General features: G+C 36.7%; 2 protein-coding genes across 6 annotated transcripts; both read right to left on the bottom strand.

Annotated features, from left to right (window-relative positions):
* Positions 1 to 472: 472 nt before the first annotated feature.
* LOC122634371 (microtubule-associated protein Jupiter) lies at positions 473 to 25,055 on the bottom strand. Of its 5 annotated transcripts, none has more exons than XM_043823246.1 (5): positions 24,620 to 25,055; positions 6,172 to 6,584; positions 4,514 to 4,537; positions 2,532 to 2,615; positions 473 to 1,684 (listed from the first exon to the last, which is right to left on the bottom strand). In XM_043823246.1, the coding sequence occupies exons 1-5, from the start codon at positions 24,658 to 24,660 to the stop codon at positions 1,497 to 1,499; spliced, it is 750 nt and encodes a 249-aa protein (XP_043679181.1). In that variant the 5' UTR covers positions 24,661 to 25,055; the 3' UTR covers positions 473 to 1,496. The 5 variants fall into 5 exon arrangements, with proteins under 5 accessions (XP_043679181.1, XP_043679180.1, XP_043679182.1 ...); XM_043823245.1 differs by lacking the exon at positions 24,620 to 25,055 and adding an exon at positions 16,261 to 16,779; XM_043823247.1 differs by lacking the exons at positions 4,514 to 4,537; positions 24,620 to 25,055 and adding an exon at positions 16,261 to 16,779.
* A 392-nt stretch (positions 25,056 to 25,447) lies between these two features.
* Positions 25,448 to 26,366, bottom strand: LOC122634201 (rRNA methyltransferase 3, mitochondrial). The gene is made up of 4 exons (XM_043822905.1): positions 26,362 to 26,366; positions 26,100 to 26,311; positions 25,853 to 26,013; positions 25,448 to 25,783 (listed from the first exon to the last, which is right to left on the bottom strand). Exons 1-4 carry the CDS (start codon positions 26,364 to 26,366, stop codon positions 25,472 to 25,474), a joined length of 690 nt encoding a protein of 229 aa, XP_043678840.1. The 3' UTR covers positions 25,448 to 25,471.
* Between the last annotated feature and the right edge of the window lie 49 nt (positions 26,367 to 26,415).

Raw genomic sequence — 26,415 nt, 5'->3', positions numbered from 1 at the left:
AGAGCATTATTGCATAAATAATCAAATACGTACGAAAATTGATATCGTTTATGTATACTTGATTAAATTGGAAAGTTCGTCATAATATGCAAACTCATTGATATTATATCATAGACCGATAATATAATTATAAAAGATATCGGTCCTTTGTCTAATTCTGCATGTATCATATTCCATGCACCACAAAAAAGTTTACAATTAAGAAGGCACGGAGATTAAGAACGCACTATATAGCGGTTTAATGGGTTTAACGCATCATGTATTTTTATTTTAGATATTATCACATGACTAATTCTAGTACACAGTTCTCTGGGGGAGGGGAGTTATCCGCGACGACTGCGACTCTTTTTCCTGTTGTTCTTATTTTTGTATTATTTTTTTTTTATTTTTTTTTCTATTTTTTTATTTTTTTAGTTTTCCTTTGTTAATTATATTTAGGAGAAGATTATAAGTTGGTTTCGTTTTTTTTTTGTTTGGTGTATTTTTATATATTTTTGTTGTTGTTGTTTAATTCTTATGCCTCCTTCTCGTTCATTGCGATCTAATTAATTATTATTACTTTTGATCATTACAATCGAGAAGATCAATCCACTATCTAGAAATTATTTTCTTGGCGTTCTCGACTAAGTCGGTATTAATTCTAAGCAATGATCGCGACGAGAAGGATAGGCAGGCCTTTCGTTTCTTCGTTTATCTGTTTTAATTTTCGGCCAAAATATATTTATTAGACGAGAATAAAGAAGATGATAACGTAGACAATTTGGGGTTGCATCGTTTGGAAAATCGGAATTGGGAAAACGAGAGAAAGTAACAGAAGAGAAAGAGAGAGAGAGAGAAAGAGACAAAGAGAAAATGAGAGATAGTTGTGTGTGTGTGTGTGCGCGCGCGCGCGCATATTTGTATATGTGTAAGTGTACGTGTCATAACACAATCAAAAAGATTTTTTTCTCGTTCGATGAATTTATCAAAGTACTATATATGTATATATGTATAGTAGTAATTTACGATTAAGTTTATCTCCACGTACGAAACTATAAGCCGAGAGTACCAAATCAACGATCGATGAACGGTTTATTATTATTATTATTATTATTATTATTATTATTATTATTATTATTAATTTTTTTCTTTCCTTTTTTCTTTTTCTTTTCTTTGACTCGTTCAGCTAAGTTATGCAAGTTCTCAAAATCGAATAATTAATTATGGATGGATGGCTAGTATTTTCTTTTGTTTCTCATTTGTTGGTATGTAATTTTGTTGTTATTGCATGTTGCATTCATTTTTTCCCGCTACAGAAAACGTACGACAAGAGTCGGAATAAGATGATAGAGCCTGTGTGTGTGTTTCTTTTTATTATTATCATTATTTTTTTCCTCTCTTTTGTCCTTTCTTCAACCGTTGACACGCCAAATTTTATCTTTGAGTCCACATTCTAAGATGGAAACGGGATCCTGATATTGATGTTGTTGCTGCTGAGAAAGATGGACCAACCCTTTTTACCAAAGACCAGATGAGTATCCACCCGGTGGGACGCGAGTACGAGTTCCTGCTGGCTTTCCTGTTGGCGACGAGCCATTCGATTTCTCACCTATGCTGGAACTTGAGCTGCCTGTTCCATTCTGCATCGCTGAACCTCCATTCTGTGTCTCAGACGTATAGCCAGTTCCGGTTACTGGATTACCATCTGTAAATATAATTTTTGTGACATTTTTTTTCTTTTTTTCCCAATTTATTTCTAATATTCAAATAGCGTTGCATTCTCGTTATCTTTATCCATACACAAGTTTCCCTTATTGTCCCTAAAGATTTATTCGGGATCGTTCGAAATCTTTAAAAGAGAATGTTTATACAACACATAAGTTTATATATATATATATATATATATATATATGTATGTATGTATGTATATATTATAACATTTAGGAAAGAGATATTATGTCGCACAAATAATTTTTGATCTTTCTGTTTCAAGATAATGAAATTTCTTTTGAATAACGATCGAAAGGATATATGTATAAAAGAAAATTGAGGATTATTTAAGGGTTCAAATATGAAGCTACATATTCGTACATAAAAAAAATAATAGCGAATATCTATGCGTACTTTTCCATATTTTACATCACATTGTTCACGCAATTATATAAAATCTCATTTCCGTGTCTTATGAAAGGAACCGTAATTAATTTCAATTAATCACGATTCCCCTTGTTTTTAATTAATTAAAAAAAAATATATATATATATTTCAGAAGAGAAAAAGGAAAAAAAAGAATTCCCGCGATGTTTCGTTACTAAAACTCACTTTTATCGTCCACGACGAAAGAAGCGGAGAATCAAAATGGCGGCTAATAAATCGAATATTATTCGGAGTACGCATGAAGGTGCAACAAGGATAAATAATGGGGAAATCTATTAGAGAAGGGGATAATGATGATGATCATGATGATGAGAATGGTGGTGGTGGTGGTGGTGATGATAACGATGGTGGTAATGATATCGAGGGGAAATAAAATTGGCAAATGTAAAGGTTACCTCTACACCTTCGTGTGCGCCTCAATGGCGTCACGTCGACTCCGTCTCCGGTGACTGGATTGCGCGGCATGCAGGACGCTCCTCCTGCCAGGATTTCGACAGGATAACAGGAACGCCAAGTTTGAGAGAGCGAGCGAGAGATATCCGTTGCCGCACGTTAAGCAATAGGACACGTACCAGAAATTCACCATCACCGACACCATGCATCATCGATAACGTCATCACAAAACACAGAGAGAGAGAGAGAATCGCATCCCATACGTTAGTGTTTAATGGATGCGACATTTTCGTACGGACGAGTAGAGAATAATATTATTATTAGAATAGAATAGAATATTAGATTATATATATATATATTGGGAAAAAGAGTATCAGTCAAAAGTTTTTATATAAATAAGATAAGCTAATATATTCTATACATTTACTGTCCTTCTTTTATGGTACGTAGATATATTTAAGTTCAATGAGCGAGACATACCTTATCAACTTTCACGTCCAACATCTAATCTTACATTGCTTCTTTAAATATTATCAACTTCTGCAATACAATCACCTCTGCAAAATTAATAATTCTGACTTGTACTCTTTTGTCCGTCCATCAATGAATCATATTATAAAATATTAGAATAAGAATAGAGAATCGTTTTTCTTTCGATATTTATGAATTAATTCAAAGTTCTAGTCGATATCATTTTGCTAGATTTATGTTTCCATTCGATTACGATTTATAAAATATAATCGATAAAATTCTTTTGTAAGATCATTGTATTAAAATGTTTTTTTCTTCTTCAATATTTCTTTTACTCGTCTGTCCGAAAAGATTAACGAGAACAATAACAGATACACGAAACTTGTGATTCTAGTTTTGTGTATTTACTATGAGAAGCAGGTGAATGCGAAAAAAGCCAAATGTGATTGGTTATCGAAATAAAAGTGAAAATGAAAATAATCAATCGCATGTCGATAGAAAAATGTGATCGGATGACGTACGATATCGATTTCAATGCAAATACATACGAAAAATAAAAAGAACTTTTTCTCTAACGATCTTTCTAATGTTCTATCGAAACAATGCTGCTGAGAACTGTGATTCTCTTTTGAAACTATCTTTGATAAGATCAGCTGTTCGAACAAATCGATTGAAAAAAGAAAAGAAAGAAAAAAGAAGGAAAAAAGCAATATGGCACGTAAAGAAAAATTGACGTCTCCTCAAAAAAAGATATACAAGAAGAAAAAGAAGAAAAAGAGAAGAAGGAGAAGAAGAATTGCTCGGATGCTGTGCTAATAAGATTTCAATGTGAATATGTGTACATATACAATATATATATGTATGTATGTATGTATGTATACATTTTGCTTTCACTAATCGCGTAAAATCATTTCTTAAAGGCCAGCGAATACGAGGTATGCGTAAAATTATTTACAAGCGATCGTTCGTGTGTTATTACATTCTCCTGAAGAGAATCTAAAATAAAGTGAAAATCTAAAAATGAAGAACAATGATTGTAACGACATGATAAAGATACAACGTATGTATAGATATGTGTGCTACTACGAATACTAGTGGCCTAAAAAAAAATAATAAAAGAAGATGAAAAAACAATTAGAAAAAAGAAAAAAAAAGATAAATACAAAACAACATAAGCGAAATGATGATGAGTTATTAATCAATTGTCTAACTCAAAATATGTGTTTCGGTTTACTGTGGCAGGCCCTATTTTGTTTCATTTTTTGTTTACGATGTAACAAAATATGGTCTAAATCGAATAAAAAATTTGTTCAATAATAATATACAAGTATATATATCTCTCTAATACAAAGGACATTTTCATGACGTATGACAAATCAAAACTATATATGTAGACTTTTCTATGACTATTTGCAACCAAAAAAAAAGGATAGAAAAAGAGAGAAAGAGAATATGTGTAATAGGGTCAATGTTGTTGTATCGTCTACTCAAATATTTTTCGTTGCACACTTACGAAATCGTTTGATTCTCCTAAAAGCTGCTTGCGAACAGTTTAAGGAAAATTCATTTTTTATTAGATTATTAATCAGATGTATATATATGCGTACGTATATATTTATATAAATAAAAAGAAATATATTTTTTTAAGTATCATGCTACAGATATTTCCATTAGTAGACTACTATAATCAATTGAAATTTTCAATCGCCGATCAAGAAGTTCCATTGTTTTCATAAATCTTCATAAACTTTTTAATTAGTTTTTCCTTTTCATTAAAAAAAGAAAGAAAAATTTCTTGCATCTTTTTCACCCGAAGATCAAAATTTTTTTTCATCGTTGTAAAGACAGCAATTTTTTATGCGTTGTTAGCATTCTTTAATCCGTTTGTTTCTATTTTCTCTTTTTTTTTTTTTTTTTTTTTTTTTTTGATGTTTTCGTTAGACAACGCCTTAAGAATCCTAATTCTACTTTTCGAATGTATTAGTATCTCTAGCTTACAACATTAAAAGGAGCAACGAAGACCAACTTGTGACATACGATTTTTATACCGTAAGAGCCTGCAACGCGCGGACACATATTTTAAGATAGGTTTTTCTATATATATATATATATATAAAAAAGAGGTAAATCGATGCCACAATGTGCTTCGTATATATATATAGGTATATATAAGTATATATATATATATTAAGGAAAGACGAAAAACATAGTATAGTAGTAATCGGCAGTGTCCAGATACAAGTACTCAAGATACGTTATTCAGCGAAGCAATTTATTTTCCATCTCTCTCCCTCCCTCCCTCCCTCTCTCTTTCTGTCTATAAAATATCTTGCTGTAAGTTTTTTACCAAACAGCGAGTACCGCTATGAAACACGAAGCATATCGTCTCTGTCTGGTGCATTTCTAAGTTCTTACTTGATTTTAACGAGAGAGGGAGAGAAAGAGAAAGATAGAAAGAGGGAGAGAGAGAGAGAGAGAGAGAGAGAGAGGGAGAGAGAGAGAGAGAGAAAGCGAGATAGACAGATAGATAGAGAGGGAAAGAAAATCTGGCGACCCTTTGTAGGAATACAAAAGAAGTCGTTACGTCGGAAAAAAAATAATAAATGATAAGAAGAAAAAAAAATACACGAGCGTAACTACCATAAAGGATGGGACATTTAAATGGAAACCCTTAAAAATGTTTTCTTGATAACAATGACCGATCTTATTTATATAATTTTTTTTCTCCCCTTATACCATTATCTTTCGAAATTTTATAACAATCGAATTTAAATTGAGATAATAAAATTCTTTTACTCGTCTTTAATCATCTCAAGTAAATAAACTTCGTTACATTTATAGCGAAGGAATAGTCAAAGGATTAGTGTTACAAGTCAGCTACGATAGCATTCAAGGGTTAATAAAAAAATTCGCAAAGAACAAGAAACATTTACACTTGTCACTTACATACTTATACACTCGCACAAAAGGTTTTCATTGAAATGTCCTAGTCTGCCTGTGTATCTTGCATCTGTATCTAGATACTCTCGTGGTTAAAACGAAAGAAAAAGAAAGAGAAAAAGAAAAAAGAGAAAAAGAAGAAGAAGAAGAAAAAGAAGAAGAAGACGAGGAGGAGGAAGAGGAAAAGAAAGATGGTGGTCGTCCATCAGGGAAGGACGACGATGTCCTTACCTGTGATATCGTTGACGTTAGAGTTGTTGCTATTGGTAAAGCCGTTGACGATACTCGAGCTCGAGTTGCTGCTTGATGTACTTTTCGCGGGCGACGTTGTATCATCCCCGTTGAGGGGTATATTGCTGCGCATGTAATTTTTCGCGTTTGGGGTTGTGGGTGGGGCATCGGGAGGGCCAAACAGGCGATTGTATGAATCATTACCGGGCTTGCCGGAACGTGGTGTAATCTCGCCGCCGTTGTTATCCATATTGCCGGTCGCGTTGTTGCTGTTGTTGCTGGAATCGGGTGCGTCACCGAATAACGCGCTACCAAGCTGAGACTGATTGTGATTCTTCACGCGGCGTGGACTGGTCTCGTCTTGAGTCGAGCCGAAGATGTCGCTGCTCCCACCGCCTGGTGGCTTCAAAACTCTAAAATAATATCGGAGAATTGATAGATCGATAAAAATTCGAAGAAATAATAATTTGGAGGAATAATTTATTTACAATCGATAGATAGCGAGCCATTAAATGTATCTTTAAGATCCTTCAAATTCCTACACGTCTATACGTTTGATAGATGTTTGATGTTAAGAAAAGAGAAAGAAAAGAAATTGTTAAATCTCATAAAATAGAGAAATTGCAATATGACTCGGGACGGCTCGCGCAGCCATTAGCAACGGCGCCGTGGTTGCATGTGATTGCATCCGTGCGTAAGAGAAAATAAAGAGAGATAGAGTACCGTTCAATCTAGCAGCTAAATCAATTCTAATTTTCGTTTAACGAGCCACCGAGTCAACGACGACGGTTCTCTCGATGGGTCGGCACGCGCTTCGTCGTGGCGCGTGCGAGCGAGCTTAGTGTATTCCCTCTCATCGTTCCCTCTTTTTTTTTTTAAGAGGAAGAAATAGAGAAAAAGAGAAGGAAATAAAAAGAAAGAGGGAGGCGCAATTAGAGCGACTGCAATTAGACGCACGAAATACTTTCGTCTCGACCCCCCGTCGAAAACAACTCAGCAAGCTTTTTAGCCGACCAACCAACCGCTTTTCAACGTTTCACGGTCGACCCATTGAAAAGGATTTTAATCAATGAGAAAACAATCCGTCGTCGGTCCCTCCTTCCGCGAATACACCGAGCATCAACATGCGCGGTACCACCCTTCGCTCATTAAGGACTCCATTGTGTACTTCATCATTTTCATTGATTGGGTTTGCGCTAGAAATTACAACGGCACATCGCCCACGTGAAATACATTGCATGCATTTTTGCAATTTATTCCGTTCCTCCAACCCTCAAAGAAATACGAGTAAGTTGCGACGTCGTTTTTCAAAAAGCAACTTTTTCCTTTTGAACTGGATTCAAACGTTTTTTGAATGTTTCTAGATGTACGATTATATGTATAATTATAATAGTTTTTTTTTTTAATAAAATTCCATCAGATTGTAACAACGTAATTTTTCCATTATGTTCTTAAACATAGCTAAGGTGTAATATTAGCTTCCTATAAATTTCTAAAAAGATAAATCACGTACCGAAGGAGTACAAATATAATTTTTAATTTATTTTTAGCGATATATATATATATATATCGAGTACAGTTAAACTCGAAAGCGATATTCGAGCTGGAAGATAATCTCTCGATCGTAGGAAGTGGAAAATCCATGGTGAGAACAACAGGATGGGTGTGTCGGGAAATATGCCGTATGATGAATGTCGACGCCTCTTCGATTCGTTCTTATAAAGTAAATACGTAATGGAGTACCGATCGTTTTGCGTACCTATAGATTTATTATCTCATTTATCATATAATTAAAACTAGAATATTATTTCTATAGCGCCCAAGTGAAAGAAATCAAGATCATTGAAATATTCGAAATGATTATAGATTATAAAGAAAACAAATGATTCACGTCTCTACTGTTTAGCAAAATTTCGAGGCACGTTTTTATATGGTTTAAACGAATCATGATTCATCGGCGATCGTTATACATACATATATTATCAGTTTGATAATAAAATGGAAAGAAAATCGTTGTGTCATCTTCGGTGACATCGCCGTTTGTTAGCGATGTAACTTTGTCACGAGGTATCTCGTGATCGTCTTAACAATAGAAAAATGATTATCTTGGCCTAGAAAGAGAATATAATTGAGAGATTATTTTCTAGGATAATAAGAAAATGTATATTATACATAGGTATATACGTAAATGAATATAAGTATACCTACGTACGTACACATATACGTCCATTTCAAGATTCTTTTTTCATCTTTTCTTTTCAACAGCCAATCACGTTCGATAACGGTTAAACTTTTCTTGCATTTAATAATTCTTCTTGCATTTCTCTCTCTCTCTCTCTCTCTCTCTCTCTCTCTCTCTCTCTCTCTCTCTCTCTGTTCTTCCTGTTACAAACATGATGGCATTTGACTTATTTCAAATCGGCTTCCTCGTACTACTACTTTCGGAAACCGTAACCATTCGACGAGGACCGTTATTCTCAATCGGTGTTGTTACGGGAACGGAAACCGGAAAAATATCGGTTACGGTTCGAGGGCCGAACACTTTCCGTGCTACATTGGTTTCGGTTCAAGCGGAATCGATTAAAACGATTATCGATCATTCACCGATTCCTCTTTTTCGAATCTTCTCGAATAAGTAGGGATCCGATTTAGAGAGATTTTTTACCCCTCTCTTGCCCGTCCTCCAACCCCTCCTTTTTTAGCCATCTTGTCACGCAAGCGGAACGCGAGAAGCTACATAAAAACTTTGACTTCGATCGTACGAACGAGACAAAAACACGATAGAAAGTCGTTAACTGTTACATTTTCTATTTTTACTCTGAAGAAAAAAAAAAAAGAAAAGAAATAGAGAGAGAAAAAAAACAAAATTTTAACCCTTTATAACCCCAACTTCTCTTTTCTTCGTTGCTCTACAGATTTCTATAAGAAAATTATATAACGTGACAGTGTTATCGACGAGTTTAACGAGATAAGAAGAAAAGTAAGATTCTTTTTTTCACGAGAATATGTCAAAGTTTCCGCCAATGTTCGTTCCTCTTGATTTTAGACGAAGAACGGTACGTTTTATTGCTGTACCAAAGAGAGAGAGAGAGAGAGAGAGAGAGAGAGAGAGAGAGAGAGAGAGAGAGAGAGAGAGAGAGAGAATGAGAAAAAGTGGAGAACAAAGAAGCAAAAGCCTTATACAACAAGCGATGCATAGTACTTATCGACCTGCCGACTTCGTATTCAACAAAATGAGTACGTGTGAATGGCCAGACATCTTATCACGTATGCGTTCGAGCATTACCGTCGATACAAGTTAACTATCACTTTAGGCATCTCAATAACCTTTTGTACGTGTCATCGTTGAGAGAGCCCGGAAATCTATAATGTGATATTACCGTAAACAAAAGAAAGAAAGAAAGAAAGAAAGAAAGAAAAATCATTTCTTCGTATATTAAAAAGCCTATCTCGTACAATATGTACTTGCACGACCGATCGATGAATCATTGCAATAAAAGTAAAGATATATAGATAGATAGAATGGATAGAAGAAAAAAAGAGGAAAAGAAATAGCGATTGCTTAAAAAAGGAAAAAAATTCTCGGGTAGAAAAAAATAAAAGGCTACGTGGAGTTTAATTGTCGGTAGTATGTTGTTCACTGGTGTCATTGACGCCCAGCGAATTTCCGTGGAATGTAGTTACTCATCTAGTCGCGGTACGAGAATTATGTCGGCCAGAGTTAATCGTACTTTGCCACAGTCTCACCGAGTTTGAGAACGTTTCTATACCTTCTATACTATTCCGAATAAATCCAAACGTTCTTGTAGTACACGAATTACAAGATGATAACTTTGAGAATAATTTCCATAATTTTCATATTAAATCTTTCGTGATCGATGATCTCCCTAGCTGACGATTAATTACGTAAATTAGATTTACTATGAACGGATAATGATAACATGAGTTCCCTTTAATAAGAGGTAACAGGCTAATAAACAAGAATCCGCCAGGATGCAAGTTAAAGATCTCTCGTAATGAATCGTGAAGGACTAATGATACACGACGAAACTTTTATCAGGGATTAACTAATTGGCCAATTACACCCACGTTCGGCCCGATTAACCACACAACGATCGATCGATCCTCATCATCGTCATCGTCATCATCAGCCTGACTTAATTCGACCTATTTGATTCCGAATAAGTACTCGATTTCAACCTCCGATACCTAAACAGTCTCCTTGAAAAATGACATGATTGCTGGCTAATTCGAGATCTTCGTTTAAATTCGAGAATTCATGCTATTCGATTATCCTTGTTTTTAATTTGGAAAAAGAAAAAAAAATCGATTGATAACTCGTTTTTCATAGAAATGCAAACTTTCTAAAAAATATCAAGAATCTTGTATGAGTCGTCTATTTTTTATTTTGAAAATACAATAGATTATTCTGCTAATTATGATTTTTTCTTCTTTTTCTTTTTTGAAATTTCACTTAGAAAACAAAGGTTTTCAGACTAGCGTTAAAGTGTAATAACGCTACCACTAGGACAATGGAAGGTAATGATTACCGTAAAATGCACGGTCCATTTACGAAAGAAGCACGTAAATATGTAAAGAATAGTTGGCTATAACGTTAGAGAAGAACGGAGGTTATAAATATGATGGTACCAGGTACTAGGGATGTGGGTGGTGCGTATAGAAGACCTCGCCTATGGCGTCTATGGCGTAATCGGCCGTATCAAGACACACCACGCAAAGAGTCATGCCACTTAATTCTTCTATTGTCTCTTAAAACGTTCCACGCTCTTCGATCGATATTTCCTATCGTGTCTCCGTCTTCTTCTCTCATATTTTCTTTTCGAGATTTTTCTTATTTATTTTTTTCCGAATCTAATCTAACATCATTATCAATTAACATGTTGTTAAACGGACGATCCCTTGAAGATCTAATAAAAGCCGACATTCGAATAAATTCCAGCCATTCGGCTCGGTCTTAATTCGATAAAAAAATATTGAATATTCTAATGCCAATTGAAACGATACTCCTATCGTTTTTGTTATTTTTTTTTGTAAATAATTCAGAATCCACGCGTCTCATCGCGACGATTCGTTTGCATCTCGTTCGTATCTATAGCCGGATATTACGCGTCGACGTTTATCGGTTTATCGCTGGGAAAAAGAAAAGGTTTCCTGATTGCCATACGAAGTAGGTCGTCCGTTAGAAATTTCTTCTTTTATTTTAAACAAATTTTTCTGTTCCTTTTTTCCTCTCCATTTAGTGTTAAAGTTAACGCAACGTTTCATAGTTAATCAAATATGAAAGGAACTCGATCGGAATTAGTACAACAAAGATTTTGTGGACTTCGTAAGCGATCTATAATTCTCACTTTTCTTTTCTTTTTTTTTTTTGCACTTTGCACTTTTACTCTTGTATCTACTAAATTATCCAAAGGTTTAAAGGGATCAAAAAAAAGTCGATCAATTGATAATCCGGTTATCCTTAACTCGACTCACGCATTTTCCTTTTTCTCATTACTATCTCATCTTCAGCGTGATCCGATACTTCCCCTTTGATACGCCGATACACGATCATTGATTGTCATAAAGTTTGATGTGGTAACCGGACATTCGATAGTCTCCTCTCCAGTCCTCTCAACAAGAATATTTCTCGTTTCTTTTTCTCCCGACTTGTCATCACTTTTCGTCACTTTTCTAAATTATTTCCCGTTCATTATCGTACCGTCCTAAGATATTTTTATTTAATTATTTTCTTTCTTTTTTAATCTCAAGACAAGACATAAAAAGACTAAGACGATCTTCTCGTTCGATGTTGCTTCATTAAAACAGGAGATGGTCACTTGACAAGGTTCTCTCTCTCTCTCTCTCTCTCTCTCTCTCTCTGTCTCGCTTCCCCTCCCCCATTGACCCTTATTAAAAAGAGTGGCTTCTACGAGCCACGCGCCATGTCGATAAAATCCGTTTTTTTTTCTTCTTCAAGGAAGCCCTGCGAAGTGGCTAGAGATACTTTTGAAAGCTCACTCTGACAAACGCGACAGCGAAAGAAAGAGAAAGAGAAAGAGAGAGGGGGGGGGGAGAGAGAGAGAGAGAGAGAGTAACGAAGCCAATGGCTGCAATACACATACACACGTACGTGTCGTTCGGAGCCTCGCAAATCCACCCTTTCTCGTCGAGCACGGTGCCACGACGCGTGTGCTAACCCACAGGGCGGGGGTGACTAACCCCGTCGTTTCTTTCCTCCTCGTCAACAAAGTAGTGGCGGTGGTGATGGAAGTATAGTGGGGGCTAGAAGAGGGAGTTTCGAACGCCACATCCGGATGGTAGTCTCATTGGATGTAACACGATATATTTCGACGGACACGGATACACGAGACTCTGGCCTATCTCGTTTTACACGTGGAACCACGCGACAAAAGAGCCGTTGTTTTGTACTGCCCGCTCGATGACCGCACAATAATACTGGGACTGACATATAGCTCCAACTCTTGCTAGGCTATTCGTTTATTGATAAGCGGAATACGCTATTTAATTCTCGTTACGAGTCGCGGGTGATCTAAAAAAAAAAGAGAGAAAAAAAAAGAAGAAAAAATCTGATTGATGAATATAAAATTATACGTATATGGTATTAGATAAAACCTTAAGTTTGATCGATGTTACTCGAAAAACTTCTCTACGCTTTACCAAACTTCGTTCAAATAAACTATCGATAAGAGATATCTTAAACCAACTAATTATCGAGCAGCCTCGACAAAAAATTTTACGAGCACAATTGGCACACCCATTTGGATTGTTAAAATTGATCATCCCAATTAACGATCTCTACTTTTTCTGCGATCGTACCTCGTCAAAAGTAGATTGATTTATTTATCTACCACTTTTTTTTCCTTCATTTTTTGCCTAGCGTAAAGAGAATTCGAATAAGAACTTTTTCTTTTATCAACATCCTTATTTGTATGACGTCAATAAATGTCGATGATGAAGTCGTCCGTCCACTCCCACGACAATGTCCAACATATGGCGTTTTAGAACAATTCTCTGCAACGATGCAGAGAACACTGCAGCAGTCAACTGCTCTCTTTCACCTACCATTATATTCTCTTTTTTGACTCGTTTCATGGCACAGATGTTCTTTCGCGATTAGGTCAATGTACAAGGTTCGACAAAATCAATAGGCGTTAAAAAAAGGGACTCCTCGTATAGAAATAATTTATATAAGAAAAAAATATGTATATCGATTGACCCAAGACAATCAATACGTCTTTCTATTTACTAAACCATTTCAAAAACAAAGCGATCATTATACCAAGTTCCCATAGAGAACCTATTGATTGGCAAAGAGCTTATACGGTAACCGCATCCATCGCTCCTTAACAAAGCGATAATTATCAATCTGAATGGTAGAAATCAAGGGATGACTTAGCAGTTAATTTTTTTAGCATGTCTCGATATCGTTTCGAGTTTATTAACGATGAATCAGCTGGGAGAACGAAGAACGGGAAAACGAAGAACGTTTAAATATCATCGTTCGCGATGTATATACGATGACAATGTAACTCGTTAGAGAATTATCAGCTCTTGGATATATGCAAGTAACTATCGTTAAAATCGGCCATTTTCTTTCTTCGTCGCGTGACATGAAAAGTATTTAGAAAAAAAAGAAAAGAAAAAAAGAAATACATATTTTATATATATATATACATGAATTCCTATGAAAAGAAAGATCTTGTAATATTTACAATAGCAATGGAAAGGAGGACGAAAAACGGTTAACGGAAATGAAGATTTCCGTCTGTCCATGGCGAATCGTAAATTTGCGAAGAGCCTGTAAAAGAATTCCTCTGTAAAACCTCACTTGAAGGTTTCTTCGTACGAGTTAATATCGCGCTTGATTTCACGCACGAATAGAAAGAAAGAGAGAAAGAGAGAGAGAGAGGGAGAGAGAGCACGTAAGTATGTGCATTTGCACTTCGTACTGCATTCGATCGACTGGTAACACACAATAAAAGCTACAACTTTCCTATAATCTCCAATAGCAATCCAATAGCAATTTTACGTTAGTATTGTACATGTGCGTGTATGTGTGTCCGAATAAATACAATGTGTGTTACGGAAAGGCATCGTAGAGTCCTGTGTACAAACAACACACACGTTTAAGCGGTCTGTAATACGAATGAAACTCGTCCAAGGCGGTTATCATGTCCACAGATTTCATTCCGAAGTCGTAATTGTCCCCGAAGAAAAGTACAGAAATAGTCGCGAAACGTTTCCTTCGCTGCGAGAAAGTCGTACGGTTTAACGAGTAAAATCATACCTCTTCTCGTTTTTTCGGCCATACCATAGATATCTTTTCTTGTTCGCTTTCGAAAGAAATAAAAAAGATTGTATAAACAAGAATATTATATAGAAAAATTTTTCTAATAATTTCACGAGCGATCGAGGAAAGACAAATCTTTAATTTCTACATTTTTTTCGTTCGTTTTAAATTTAGAAAACAAAAGTATGTTAGGAGAGAGAACAAAATCTTATTGTTTCATCACACCTTTCATTAAGGAAGAATAATTTTCTTATATGGCCAGACTTAATATTCGAATTCTGGGTCATCGAAAAACTAAAAAATAAGGTAATTAGACACCTTTGATCCTTTCTATGGAACGCAAAACGTACGATAAGATACAAAACGGCGGTCACGCTTTCTAAACCCAGCTGCTGTGCTTCTCTTCTTCTTCGTCTTCTTAACTCCTTTTCTCAATGTATAGTTTGCTTTTTAATTGATGTCCTACACGGAAGCTCGCAAACAAAAGTCAAGCAAATAGAATCACCCGGAAGGTTTTTAATCGCCCTTTTTTCTTCGTCCTTTTTATTTTTACTTTTTTTTTTCTTTTCTTTTTCCTTTTTTTTCATTCTTCATCTTGCGGTGCTGCTAAGCCGTTATGAGCTCGTCGGTAAATTAATTCGAGCCTCTTTTTCTGCGGTTACCGTTCGTAGAAAAGAAATAACGATAACGTACGGCCGATTTAATATAGCGTTAATGATAGTTAGTTGAACGATAAACTATACATACTTCCTGAAAATATACGTAAATAAAAATCGAGGCCAATTGCAAACTCGAGAACGTAGAACACGCTTTTATTCGCATGTAAACGACGACGGATCGTTTAACGGAATTCATAGCTTTTTGCTTTTTTGTTTATTATTATTATTATTATTATTATTATTATTATTATTATTATTATTATTATTATTATTATTACTATTATTTATAATCACTGTTTTCATCTACCTCGAGATATCGATACGTTATTAAATGTTATTAACTTTCGATTCGAGTCGTATTAAAGCGCTTATCGAAAGTAAACGAGAAATATTTCAGAATCTAATCTAATATCATACACGTCAGTTTTCTTATGGTTGATTTCATTTCTTTTCCCCTTTTTTTTTTTTTTTAATTTCGTCGATAATATTTTCCGACTAAGCTCGCAGAGTTCGTTTACACCGCAAGCAAAAATGCAGCATTCTCAGTTACTTGATACTAGCCAAAGTGTATGCGCAACTACATGTAAATCGATCAGAAATGTCGCGCTCCTTGTCAAAACACATGTTCTGCCACATCGAATTTCCCGGTCAACTTGAAAACTAGAAATATCGGCACGAGCGCGCGCATTTCTTCTTCTCCCCACCATCTCTTTAATCTTTTTTATTTTTTTTTATTATTCTTTTTTTTTATTTCTCTCTCTCTCTCTCTCTCTCTCTCTCTCTCTCTCTCTCTCTCTCTCTCTCCCTCTCTCTCTCTCTCTCTCTCTCTTTTGATACCATTTTGTGCCAAGGAAGAATATCGAATTTCTCAGTTGAATGCACATCCAACTTTAACACTAACTATAAACTAAATACAAACATATTAGTTTGAATGATTTTTCGTCAATCTTTAATTTCATATATTTCCATTAATCAAAGAAATATCTTTGGACAGAATCTAGGGACAGAAAGTAACTAGGTATGAAAAAAAAAAAAAACGAAAGATAGAGGAAAAGAGGAAGGGACATTTTCCCTCCGTCTATCCCTCTGAATTTTAATCTATAAAAAAGAACCCACCTCTTCTTTCCGTAACCGACGTTGTCGAGTTCGACGTGTCTGTAAGCCGCGTAAGTTGCCATAACGTATAATCCTCGAAGACGAAGAAGAAGAGGAAGAAGACGCCCACCACTTCCTAACCGACGACGACGACGACGACGACGACGACGACGACGACGACGACGATGACGACGACGACGACGAGCAGCCGCTCCCTTAACGACGATGAAGAGGAGAGCTCGAGAGAGAGAAGAAGCAGAGAAGAGAGAGAGAAGGGGAGGGTTCGTATTCGCCCAACCAACCAACAACCCGATATCGCTGACACCAGTGAGTCAGAAAGTCCTTGACTGCTTTCTCTCTCTCTCTCTCTTTCTCTCACTCTCGAGAGGAGAAAGAAACAATCTCGCGTTTGATATAACGTACGCGAAAGGGACAAAAAATGAGAGAAAAAAATGTACGGGTCACTAATTCATACGCAAAACTCGAAACACTGTTATCGTCGCGATGCCGACGGGAGACTGACAGGCGAATAAGGATCTCGCTTGTATATACCACCGGCAACGGCGTACCCCCCACCAGTCGCTTCGGCCGGACCTCCCCTCCCCACTACTACTCTATATAGACACGCTATCTCTCGCTCCCTCTCTCATTCTCGCGTATCGCTCTCTACTCGCGCAACCCTTTAATTTCTAGCATTTTCCATCCGGATAATTAACACGAATTTATGTAATTCATAAATTCTTATATATTAATACAACGCTGAATCATCGTTAGCGATCTAAATTTGTAATTTCTAAGCAGTCTTGAAACCTCGAAAGCAGAGCAAATTTCTCTCTCTCTCTCTCTCTCTCTCTCTCTCTCTCTCTCTCTCTTTCTCTTCTTCGTCAAAGTCACTTGGACCAGGAACCGCGTTGTTTCGCCATCTCTCTGCCGGGAGTAGACCACCCCCCTGGAGCGTCGACGTATGCACTTTCACCCCCACCATCGGCGAGGAAGGGGGATGGCGTCGACGATAGCGTCGGCGTCGACGTCGTGCATTCACCTCAATCAATACGCTCGACGAACCAGACCGGAGAGAGGAGAGGACTTCTGCAGGGACGCATGGAGAGATGGTAGGAGAAGAACTGTAGTTAGGGTGGGGGGGAAATGCATCCTGCAGACGCGTCGAGCCCCGATGCACGCGCGCGCGCGCGCGAGCGCACGTTCACGCACGTGCCACGCTCGAAAATAACGAGAAGTGCATCGGCTAGGAAGATGCTCGAGAAATTGCGCGCGCGTACGTGTGTGCGCGCGTGTATGCTCCGTGAGAGATGATCGCGGAATCCTTTTGCTAACGAGGAACACGTCCTGCGGCGATAATCATTCGAGATGTTATTCGCTAGCATTTATTTTCTATATCCTTCGAGATGAATGGCCGACTTTAAAAGATACTTTTTTCATACATTACAGGTGAAAGAGATTCTCCGATCATCGGGGAAACAAAGTTTCTCTCGATCCCACCAACTCGTCCGAAAATAATTTTCTAGATTCGACGAATCGCTGTACTTTATACATCATTTTATACGTAATTGACCAATCTTCCAAACTTCTCGTATCGATTGAATTTTTCTCGACGTACGATACGCGTTGCTCAACGATACCTTCTGTATTTATAATTCATTAAATCCTCGATATTCGATCGAGCATTATTCTTTTTTCTTTTTTCTCTTTCCTTTCCTTCTCCTCTTGGATGTTTCGCAGACGTTTTGGTTACTTATTTAACTGCTCTCCTTTTTATATACCATCCTCCATTTTCGCGATCCTTCTTTTTCTTCTTTGCGTACACGCGAGTCACGTTCTTCGCGCGTATATACGTCGGGTATGTACTACCGAACGACGGAAGAAAGTTTTGACAGGATAACCGATGGAATAAAATCACGTGTTACTAAGCCAACCACGTGAATATTTCCTTGCCGGTCGAAGACGTACTACATATTTTACGTCCAACGCCGGATGTCATTACCTAAGATTTTTTACATTACACCTAGTTAAGTGCATACGCACCTATCGCCACGCCTGATATCACGCATAGGAAGGTAATGAGCTAACATTAAAACGATAATGATCGGACTGATGGATTGCAAGGTAACAACGCATCAAAGAGATAGATACCGAAAGACATTTATAATAGCTCGTTGGATTTCCACTTCGTCGGGTTACTATTCGAAATATGCCTTTGTAGAATTTACAAAAGAGAAAAAGAAGAGAAAACAAAACATTATCAATAATAACAACAAATATATATCAATAATATCAACAATTACACAGGCGAACGAAAAAAAAGGACACGGCGTCTGCCGTATGAAAAGACACAACAGAGATGACGAATACAGATGTGTATATAGACGTACGTTTTAAAATTAATCGAACCAAATCGATATCGTTTAGTCTGGAAACACGATGCAAGAAAAACGTCGAACGGTAGATGCAAAATTGACGTTCGAATAAGTAACGTCGTGCGTGCGTTTACCGCCTTAGACGAAGGTATTCGTTCCCCTTAGCTGCACATCGGTGGATACGCGGATAAACGCGGGACGGCTTCCACCTTTATTCATACATTCGCACGAAACTCGATGCGAAATTTTCAGGGTTTCAGTGGTTTATTCGAAGAGGGGAAGAAGGGAGGGAGAAGGAAAGAACGAAGGGTTGTTGTCGCGCAGCTCCTCTGTCAACGCCCTCCATCAACGCGGGACATGTGGGATGTCTGCAGGGTCGAAACACCCTTCCTTCCTTCTTCGACCGTTTCTAAACTCTTTGAGTAATCAACTAATTAAATAGCGATCTATTTGAGTGTAGCTAACACGTGACACAAGTAGGTCTCGAGTTTCCCTAGAAATTAATCCACGAAATTCATTCAATTAGAACTCGAATGTGGATCCGAAGAGTCTCTCTATTTGTTTATTCGGCTATCTTTTTTTTTAGTAATGAATTCTGTATAGCTTCCATCGACTATCCATCGTGTGTAGACCGGTTTTGTGAATATAAAACCGCATGCCGCATTTTGTCGGAAAACTATTCAGGCTAAAAGTAAAAGCCGACTTGTGTGTACACACACACAGAGAAAGAAAGAGAGAGAGAGAGAGAGAGAGAGAGAGAGAGAGAGAGAGAGAGAGAGAGAGACAACACACAGAGGTATACGTGTGTGCCAAATCCTACCAGAAAATAAATGCACGAGGCAGTAAGTCTGGTTTGCTGTTTCGGTAGAGTGCAACCGGCTACAGACAGTGTGGTAAGCTTAACGAAGGCCAACCTTCCGTTACCACCACTTTGATAATCCTCGGCAACACCTTCTCGAGGTAAGAGGGGAAACCTGTGCTCCTTGTATGACGGCACTTACTTCCGCTGTCTTCCCTTGGCGCCATGGAATTGCTCTCACGTCCCACAAAAGGATTCCTCTTCATTTTCTTTCAAGCTTCTTTCCAATCTCCGACTGTGTTCTATCCTCTTCCGATCGCGTTATTTACAAAAAAAAATAAAGGACACTCTTCTCGACTTGTGCGTATACGTTATTGATTCCAAAACAATGTTCAAGGTCTTCGCATGTAAGCGTATTTATTTCTGAAGCAACGCTTGTCCGTTTCAGTCGAACAGGTTTTGTTAAATACGGAAGCCATTGACTGAGGCTCTACGGCCGAGTCTACGACCAAGAAAAATGTTCTAAACCTTTGTAATTTATTCTCGAACGTTATCCAGTCTGATAAGCCTTCTTCACGGAGGATGTAATCAATCGTTTTTCTCGTTGAACTTCAACGTTTAACGTGTTAACGGGTTTCGAAGTAACGTCGACCATAAATTAAGTACGAATCTTTTTCTTCTTATTCTTCTTCTTGGGATAATTTCGTTTTTAACCGACAAAGAAAATGCATATTCTTGTTGACTCGTCTCCCAAGCGTCCCACGGATATCCCTCTCGCGAGGATTCAAGCTCGAACGATTTGCTTGCTGTGGAAGTTGTTTCTGATGTCGCTATGCTAGCCAATGAGACACGTAAGTACAATCTACGTTCTCTCTTTCTGATCGTAGGCGGGCAAGAGAAAATCGTTAAATAATCGCAACTCGTTAGCTTCATTAGTCTGTCTGGCACTATCTATAATGCTAGACTTTATAGTCCGATTAAATAGTTTCGAGTTCTACGTCGAATACGTTTGAATCATTCGAAATCTCCTTAGATAACGTACGTACGTACGTCATTTTTGTCCATTTTACAAAGGTTTATCACTGTTACGGCGGTCTAATATTTTTCTAACAAAATATATTTCTTCTAATCGTACAAAATTGTTACGTCGTATATCCACAATTAGAGATCATTTCTTTGACCATATAACTCGAATAAATTAAATTTTAATTTTCCTTAGATTCGATAAAATTCTACGTAGAGCGTGTAGGTAAATAAAAATTTAATGAAATGTAGATTTACATAAGTTGCTCGAACAATAAATAAAGATCACATTCGTAATGAGCATTATAAGGTTCTTCTTCGCGAAGAACGGTACCGAAATGCGGTTCTACACATGATTTCCGTTTCGAACGGACGTGCAGCGGTTTACACACAGGGTGAGCACCGTTCGCGAGTGCGGTAAAAGGAAGACAGCAGCCACGAAACTAAAATACTGTGAGCTAACATTAGACAAGCCGTAGGAATCCTTGTTATTTTATTTTTACGATTATGCTCGAGGTTGTAACGTGTAAGTATTTCATGGAATAAAACGGATTGCCACCAAATTTTTCATAGAAGAACTATTATGAATTATCATTAAATGAATGAACTTTCTACGCATGTATTTGAATATACAATAAAGGATGTGTGACATTGGTGGTATTAAAAAAAAATTATTAAAAAAAAAAAAAAGAACACAGAAGATTCACCAAATCTTTGATGACGATACTCGGTAAATGTTTCTCCTAAGACCACCAGGAAGGACCGATTAAAGATAGCCTTCGTTATGCTTCAATAGAGCGAATCGTTAAACTGAATCACAATAAAGAATGGTTGGTCTGTCAATGTCAATCGGTACATGATTGACATTAACGGACGCTCAACGTTCGATCGGAGATAATATTCTCGATATATCGAACGTTTAACATTGATCGTATATAAAGGAAATCGAGCTAATTACATACATGGATCTTGTTATGTTCAATGCGAATTCGATCAGTTTCACAATCGTTGAAGATTAAAGTCTAAAGCTCTTTTTGAAAATAATCATTGGCTAAGATCTGAAAAAATTCTCAGTTATATAGTTAAAAAAAAGAAAAAAAATAAAAGAGCGATGAAGTTACTGGAGTAACACAGTTGGCGTGCCACTTGCATCTAATGTTGAATGGTCATGGTTAATGCACAAATTATCGAACAAGACTTTAAACAAAAAATTTCTATTTGACTCGACTCTCCTTTCCAAGACGTTTAAGTCCATTCAATGAACGTGGTAAACGAGTTGCCAGACACCCTGTTTGTCTGATCTCCTTCTTCGTTTCTAAGATATTCCTTTGTTCCACGTTAATCCGAAATTTAAAAGCTGCTTTAGTGTCTCGCACAAAAGTCTACCCTTTCGAAAAACTTGAACTCTATTCTCAGACAAAGAGAGATACTTATCTTGAGAGACAGTCACAGAGCCAGAGAAAGAGACACGGACAGAGAGAGGGAGAGAGAGAAGGAAAAAGATACTGGAGGATAATTGACGTTTTACTTCCGCCAAACTATACAGAAATATCACTCAAGAGCCATGACACAAACTACTCTAAACAAAATTTATTTTTCAACGTATTACGTTAACGTATTATTCCACCTGTCCATATTTGAGAATATTTCATTCTCTCTCTCTCTCTCCCCCCCTCCCTCCCTCCCTCTTGACTATTTATTTCTTTTCAAACATTATCTTTCCGCGGAACAGTCTTGAAATCATTTGGAAAGTTTGATAGGATTGTACGCTCCGGAAACGTTTCATTAAGAAGCTCCAGTATTTATGAACGAAGAAGCACGGAAGAGAAGAGCTATCGAGCGTGTCGATGCACGTGCAAAGAAAGCCAGAGGAGTGTCACGAAATCGACGAGGATGTCGTATTTACTTTCGCTCCTTCCTCTTTTTCCATCACCAACGGTGAAATCTATATATATATAAATGAGAGAGGAAAAGGAAACTTTTCCTTTGAGTTAAGCGAAAGAATTGAACATTTAAAAAAAAAGGAAAGAAAAAAAAAGAAAAGAGAAAGAAAAAGAAAGTATAACCAGTTTGATCGTTCGTATACATAGTTGATGTAAAAATACAGAAAAAGAAAATAGTAAATGAATTATGTAAATTCAAAAGGTCTTCGAGTTGTGACATGGAGAAACAAAAGTCGATGTTACTTTAAAAGACAAAACCTATGGTCACGATGATGATGTTCGCATAGATTTTTTTCATAAATGGACGAAGAGGACTTTTCGGAGAGAGGGAAATCATCAGGTATGTGGCCACATGGCGCTCGTTAGATGAATTGCGGAACAGGAAGGAGCGTGAAATGAAGAGATGTTGTAGCAACCTGCTATGAGATAGGTTGTGCTGTAACCGCAATCGCTCGACACTATCTCTAAGTAGCACAGCCTGACTTTGAACATTGCAGTACGTTCACCGTTCTGCTCCGCAACGAACTGTGTATGCCTCACGACAAGCTGCTATCTCTACGTACATATTCGCGAGCGAATGTAAGCGCGTTTCTGACGAAATCTTTTATTTGCGTCGTATGAATCATTCCTTATCTTTTATACTTTAGTTATTAAAACAGACCTTTCTATCGATAACGCGATTCCATCTTACGATGCCAACGAGACTTCCCTTTTATCACATTTTATCTCGCTCCTCTCCAAAAAACAAAAAAAAGATGTAACGAAGAGATACGATAAATAAATAAAAAATAAAATGAAATAAGATAGACACATAATATTTAGTGCACAGAGAATCTTAGGATATACAAACAGGCTTAACAAAATACAATGATACGTATCAACACGATGTTATCGGATAATGAACGAAATCAAATTTTGTTAGGACCGACTTCAAAATTACACAGAACATCGAATAAAGTGCAACAAAGGACATTGAAGATGTAACTAAAACTTGTACAACGTCATTGTGCTTTTTTGTTCGTTCATTCTACTGTTTTGGAATTGTATTACCTGTTTGTCAGATAAACAATGCCCCAATTACTGATCTTTCATTCGGTTTAGCCATTTTCCAAGCTTATCCTTTCATTCTTGAAATATTTTCTGTGTCACGTCGTCCTTGCAATCTTCTTTTTATTTAATAGCCAATCTAACTTCCCTTTACGCGAATAAAATAATGTTATTATGGAAGAAAGTTAGATTACATTATCATTATTAAGAACTTCTTACAATTCTTATCATTCCCAACTGGATGATAACATTCGGATGACATCAATCCGATGAAAACTGTAATCAAATGAAATAATATCGATCAAGGTACGATGTATACAAAATTATAGAAGAGTAAATTCTATAATCACTACTAACACATAGATCTCCGTACTCTTTCCTTTCGCAGAAAAGTAAAATGCATTGGTGCAAAGATCCGATGATATAATTCAAACGTTGCGCAGTTGCACCGATTCATACTGACGCTGGTTCCAGTTGGTTCCAAGTCGAAAGTTGCTTCTCTTTAACCTAACAAAATCAGTGAATTGTAACTTATCGAATTGTACAATCTAGTAAGAAATAAAACACAAAAGTAATTGGGAAGGAAAATTGATTATCATACAAAACATAACTTACTCACAAAACAAAAACTGTTCCTTAATATGTTCATTATGCAACAGTCCGTCATGCTGCAGCACTTTATTAACGATGACACTTGTCGATGTAAAAATTTCAACATTTATTATGTTATTCTACACCAGAATACACACATTCACTCTTATGCCTACGCGACATATCCCTTCCACGACGCCCGTTGTCTCCTTTCGAACGCCGGTAGAAATAACGAGCGCGAATTCAAGGGGTGTGCGGTATACGAAGAGAAAGATTTCACCGGCGTTTCAACCGATGGTTGGCAAAACGATCGATGGCACAAAACAAGGAGGAACAAAATGCATAGGTTAAGACAGAAAATATCTCAAAACCGTCGACGTTACGAGTTGCGAGAAATTCACTCTCGTCGCAACGCGGCCATTGTAGGGGAAAGAAAAAAAATACATAAATAATATAAGGAAAGGAAAATAATAGAAACGAAGAAAATTACGTACGCAATCTTGGTTAAAAGAAAAAAAAAAGAAAAAAGAAAAGAAAAATACGAAGAAACGCACAATAATAAATTGAAAGATAATAGATAAAAGAAGTAAAAAAGAACGAACCTGGTTTTATAACGTTGCGTTTGATCCTCGCCGGCCCACATTTTTCTCCCTTTCGAGTTAAATTCGTCCTTTCCCTTTGTTAGTCGTTTTCTTCTTTGTATATATCGTTGGAAGTTTAGTATTTATACGTCAGTGTGTTTCGTTACGAACGATCGACGATACACATCGAGTTGGATCATACGTACCGCCCCGTTCTTCTTTCGTTTCTTCCTTTCTTTTTTCACTATTTTTTCTCTTTCTCTTTCTTCCTTTCTTTCTCTCTATCTCTCGTTGTTCGCTCTTTCATTCAACGATCTCTGCATGCACGCACGCGTTGCACACAGAATATGCGCGCGCACTTCACGTTTCCGCGATACGATGCACAAAGGACGGAAGGCAATGGCTTGCTTGTCCTTCTTCTCGCGAAAACCGGCGCCCCCACCCACTTCTGAAAACTCGGGAATCAATATTATGCACATGAATATAACGAAACGAGAGGAGAAAGGGGTGAAGTGCCATACGAATACATGTTTCGCCAATGTCAACGAAATTTTTCCCTAGATCTAGAAACATTCTAAAATCGTGAACGCGTGTATAGAGTCTTTTGTGACTTTAGGGAAACATCGATCCGACGCGTAAATTTGATAGGTCAATGAACGAAGGTATATATGTATACATAGGTGTATATATACATATATGTACTATGTGCATATGTCATATATGACGTATGTGTGTCCATATATGAATGTACATATGTGTATATATATATATATCCGACACGGCGCATGCGAAATCAATAAAGTAAAATGAAATAATCTTGGTTTCGTATATACAGTTAATTATACGGTATTGATCGTAATAGAAATTATTATTTTATTCTCTTTGCTTAAATACAATCTGTCGTTGAATTTCAAACGATATTATAGCAATTGCCGCACCGACATTTAAACTTTCAACATTGTTTAATAAAGGTACATTCACACGTACGGCTCGTTTTTCCCACAGAAATTTAAGCGTTTCTAAGCTCAATCCTTCCGTTTCACCACTTATTACAAGTGCGATTTCGTTCGTACAATAATCAACAGCGTAATATGGAAGAATTGGAAGCAGAGATTTTAATGTCCTTATAATTTTCTTCATTTCAGATTGTTTTAAAGTTTCATCAGACTTTGGAAATTCCATATTCTGAAGATCAAAATTTTCATAAATCTTAGAAATGGAATACTTAGTCTCTGAATTAAAGTTATTGAAAACCTTGTTTGTATTATGTATTGTATTGTTATCCGTAACAAAAACATTCATTCCATCGGATATGAATGATGAAAGATCATTAGAAGTTGATTGGTATATTGGTAATCTGAAATGAGCACCAACTGCACTTCTCAATACTTTCATATCCCATAAATCCACACATCCTGAAAAAATATATTTGAAACTATGACTTCCATTTTTCTCTATAGTAGATGTACATTGGTTTCCAAAAATACTATATATAATATACCTTTTAATAAAATTAGTTTCTCACATCCAACACCAGCAGCAATACGAATTATAGAACCTAAATTAGCTGGATCACGAATATTCTCACAGATAATTGTAAGAGGCAAAGCATTAGGTGCAGGTTCTATTTTTTCTGTATCAGGAATAGGGAAGATACCTTTATGGAGAAAAGAATAGAAATAACTATTTTTTTCCTTGCTATTTAATTTTCCACTTAATAAATATAATTTCACGAATAATTAATTTGCTTGTAGTAATTAAACGACATTACAATTATGACACTGAATTAGAATAATAATATAAACTTACCTATAATT

Source organism: Vespula pensylvanica, chromosome 14, assembly GCF_014466175.1.
Source record: "Vespula pensylvanica isolate Volc-1 chromosome 14, ASM1446617v1, whole genome shotgun sequence".
Classification (NCBI taxonomy): Eukaryota; Metazoa; Arthropoda; class Insecta; order Hymenoptera; family Vespidae; genus Vespula; species Vespula pensylvanica.
Note: the sequence above shows the minus strand (reverse complement) of the source record. Positions and strands in the feature narration are given on the sequence as shown.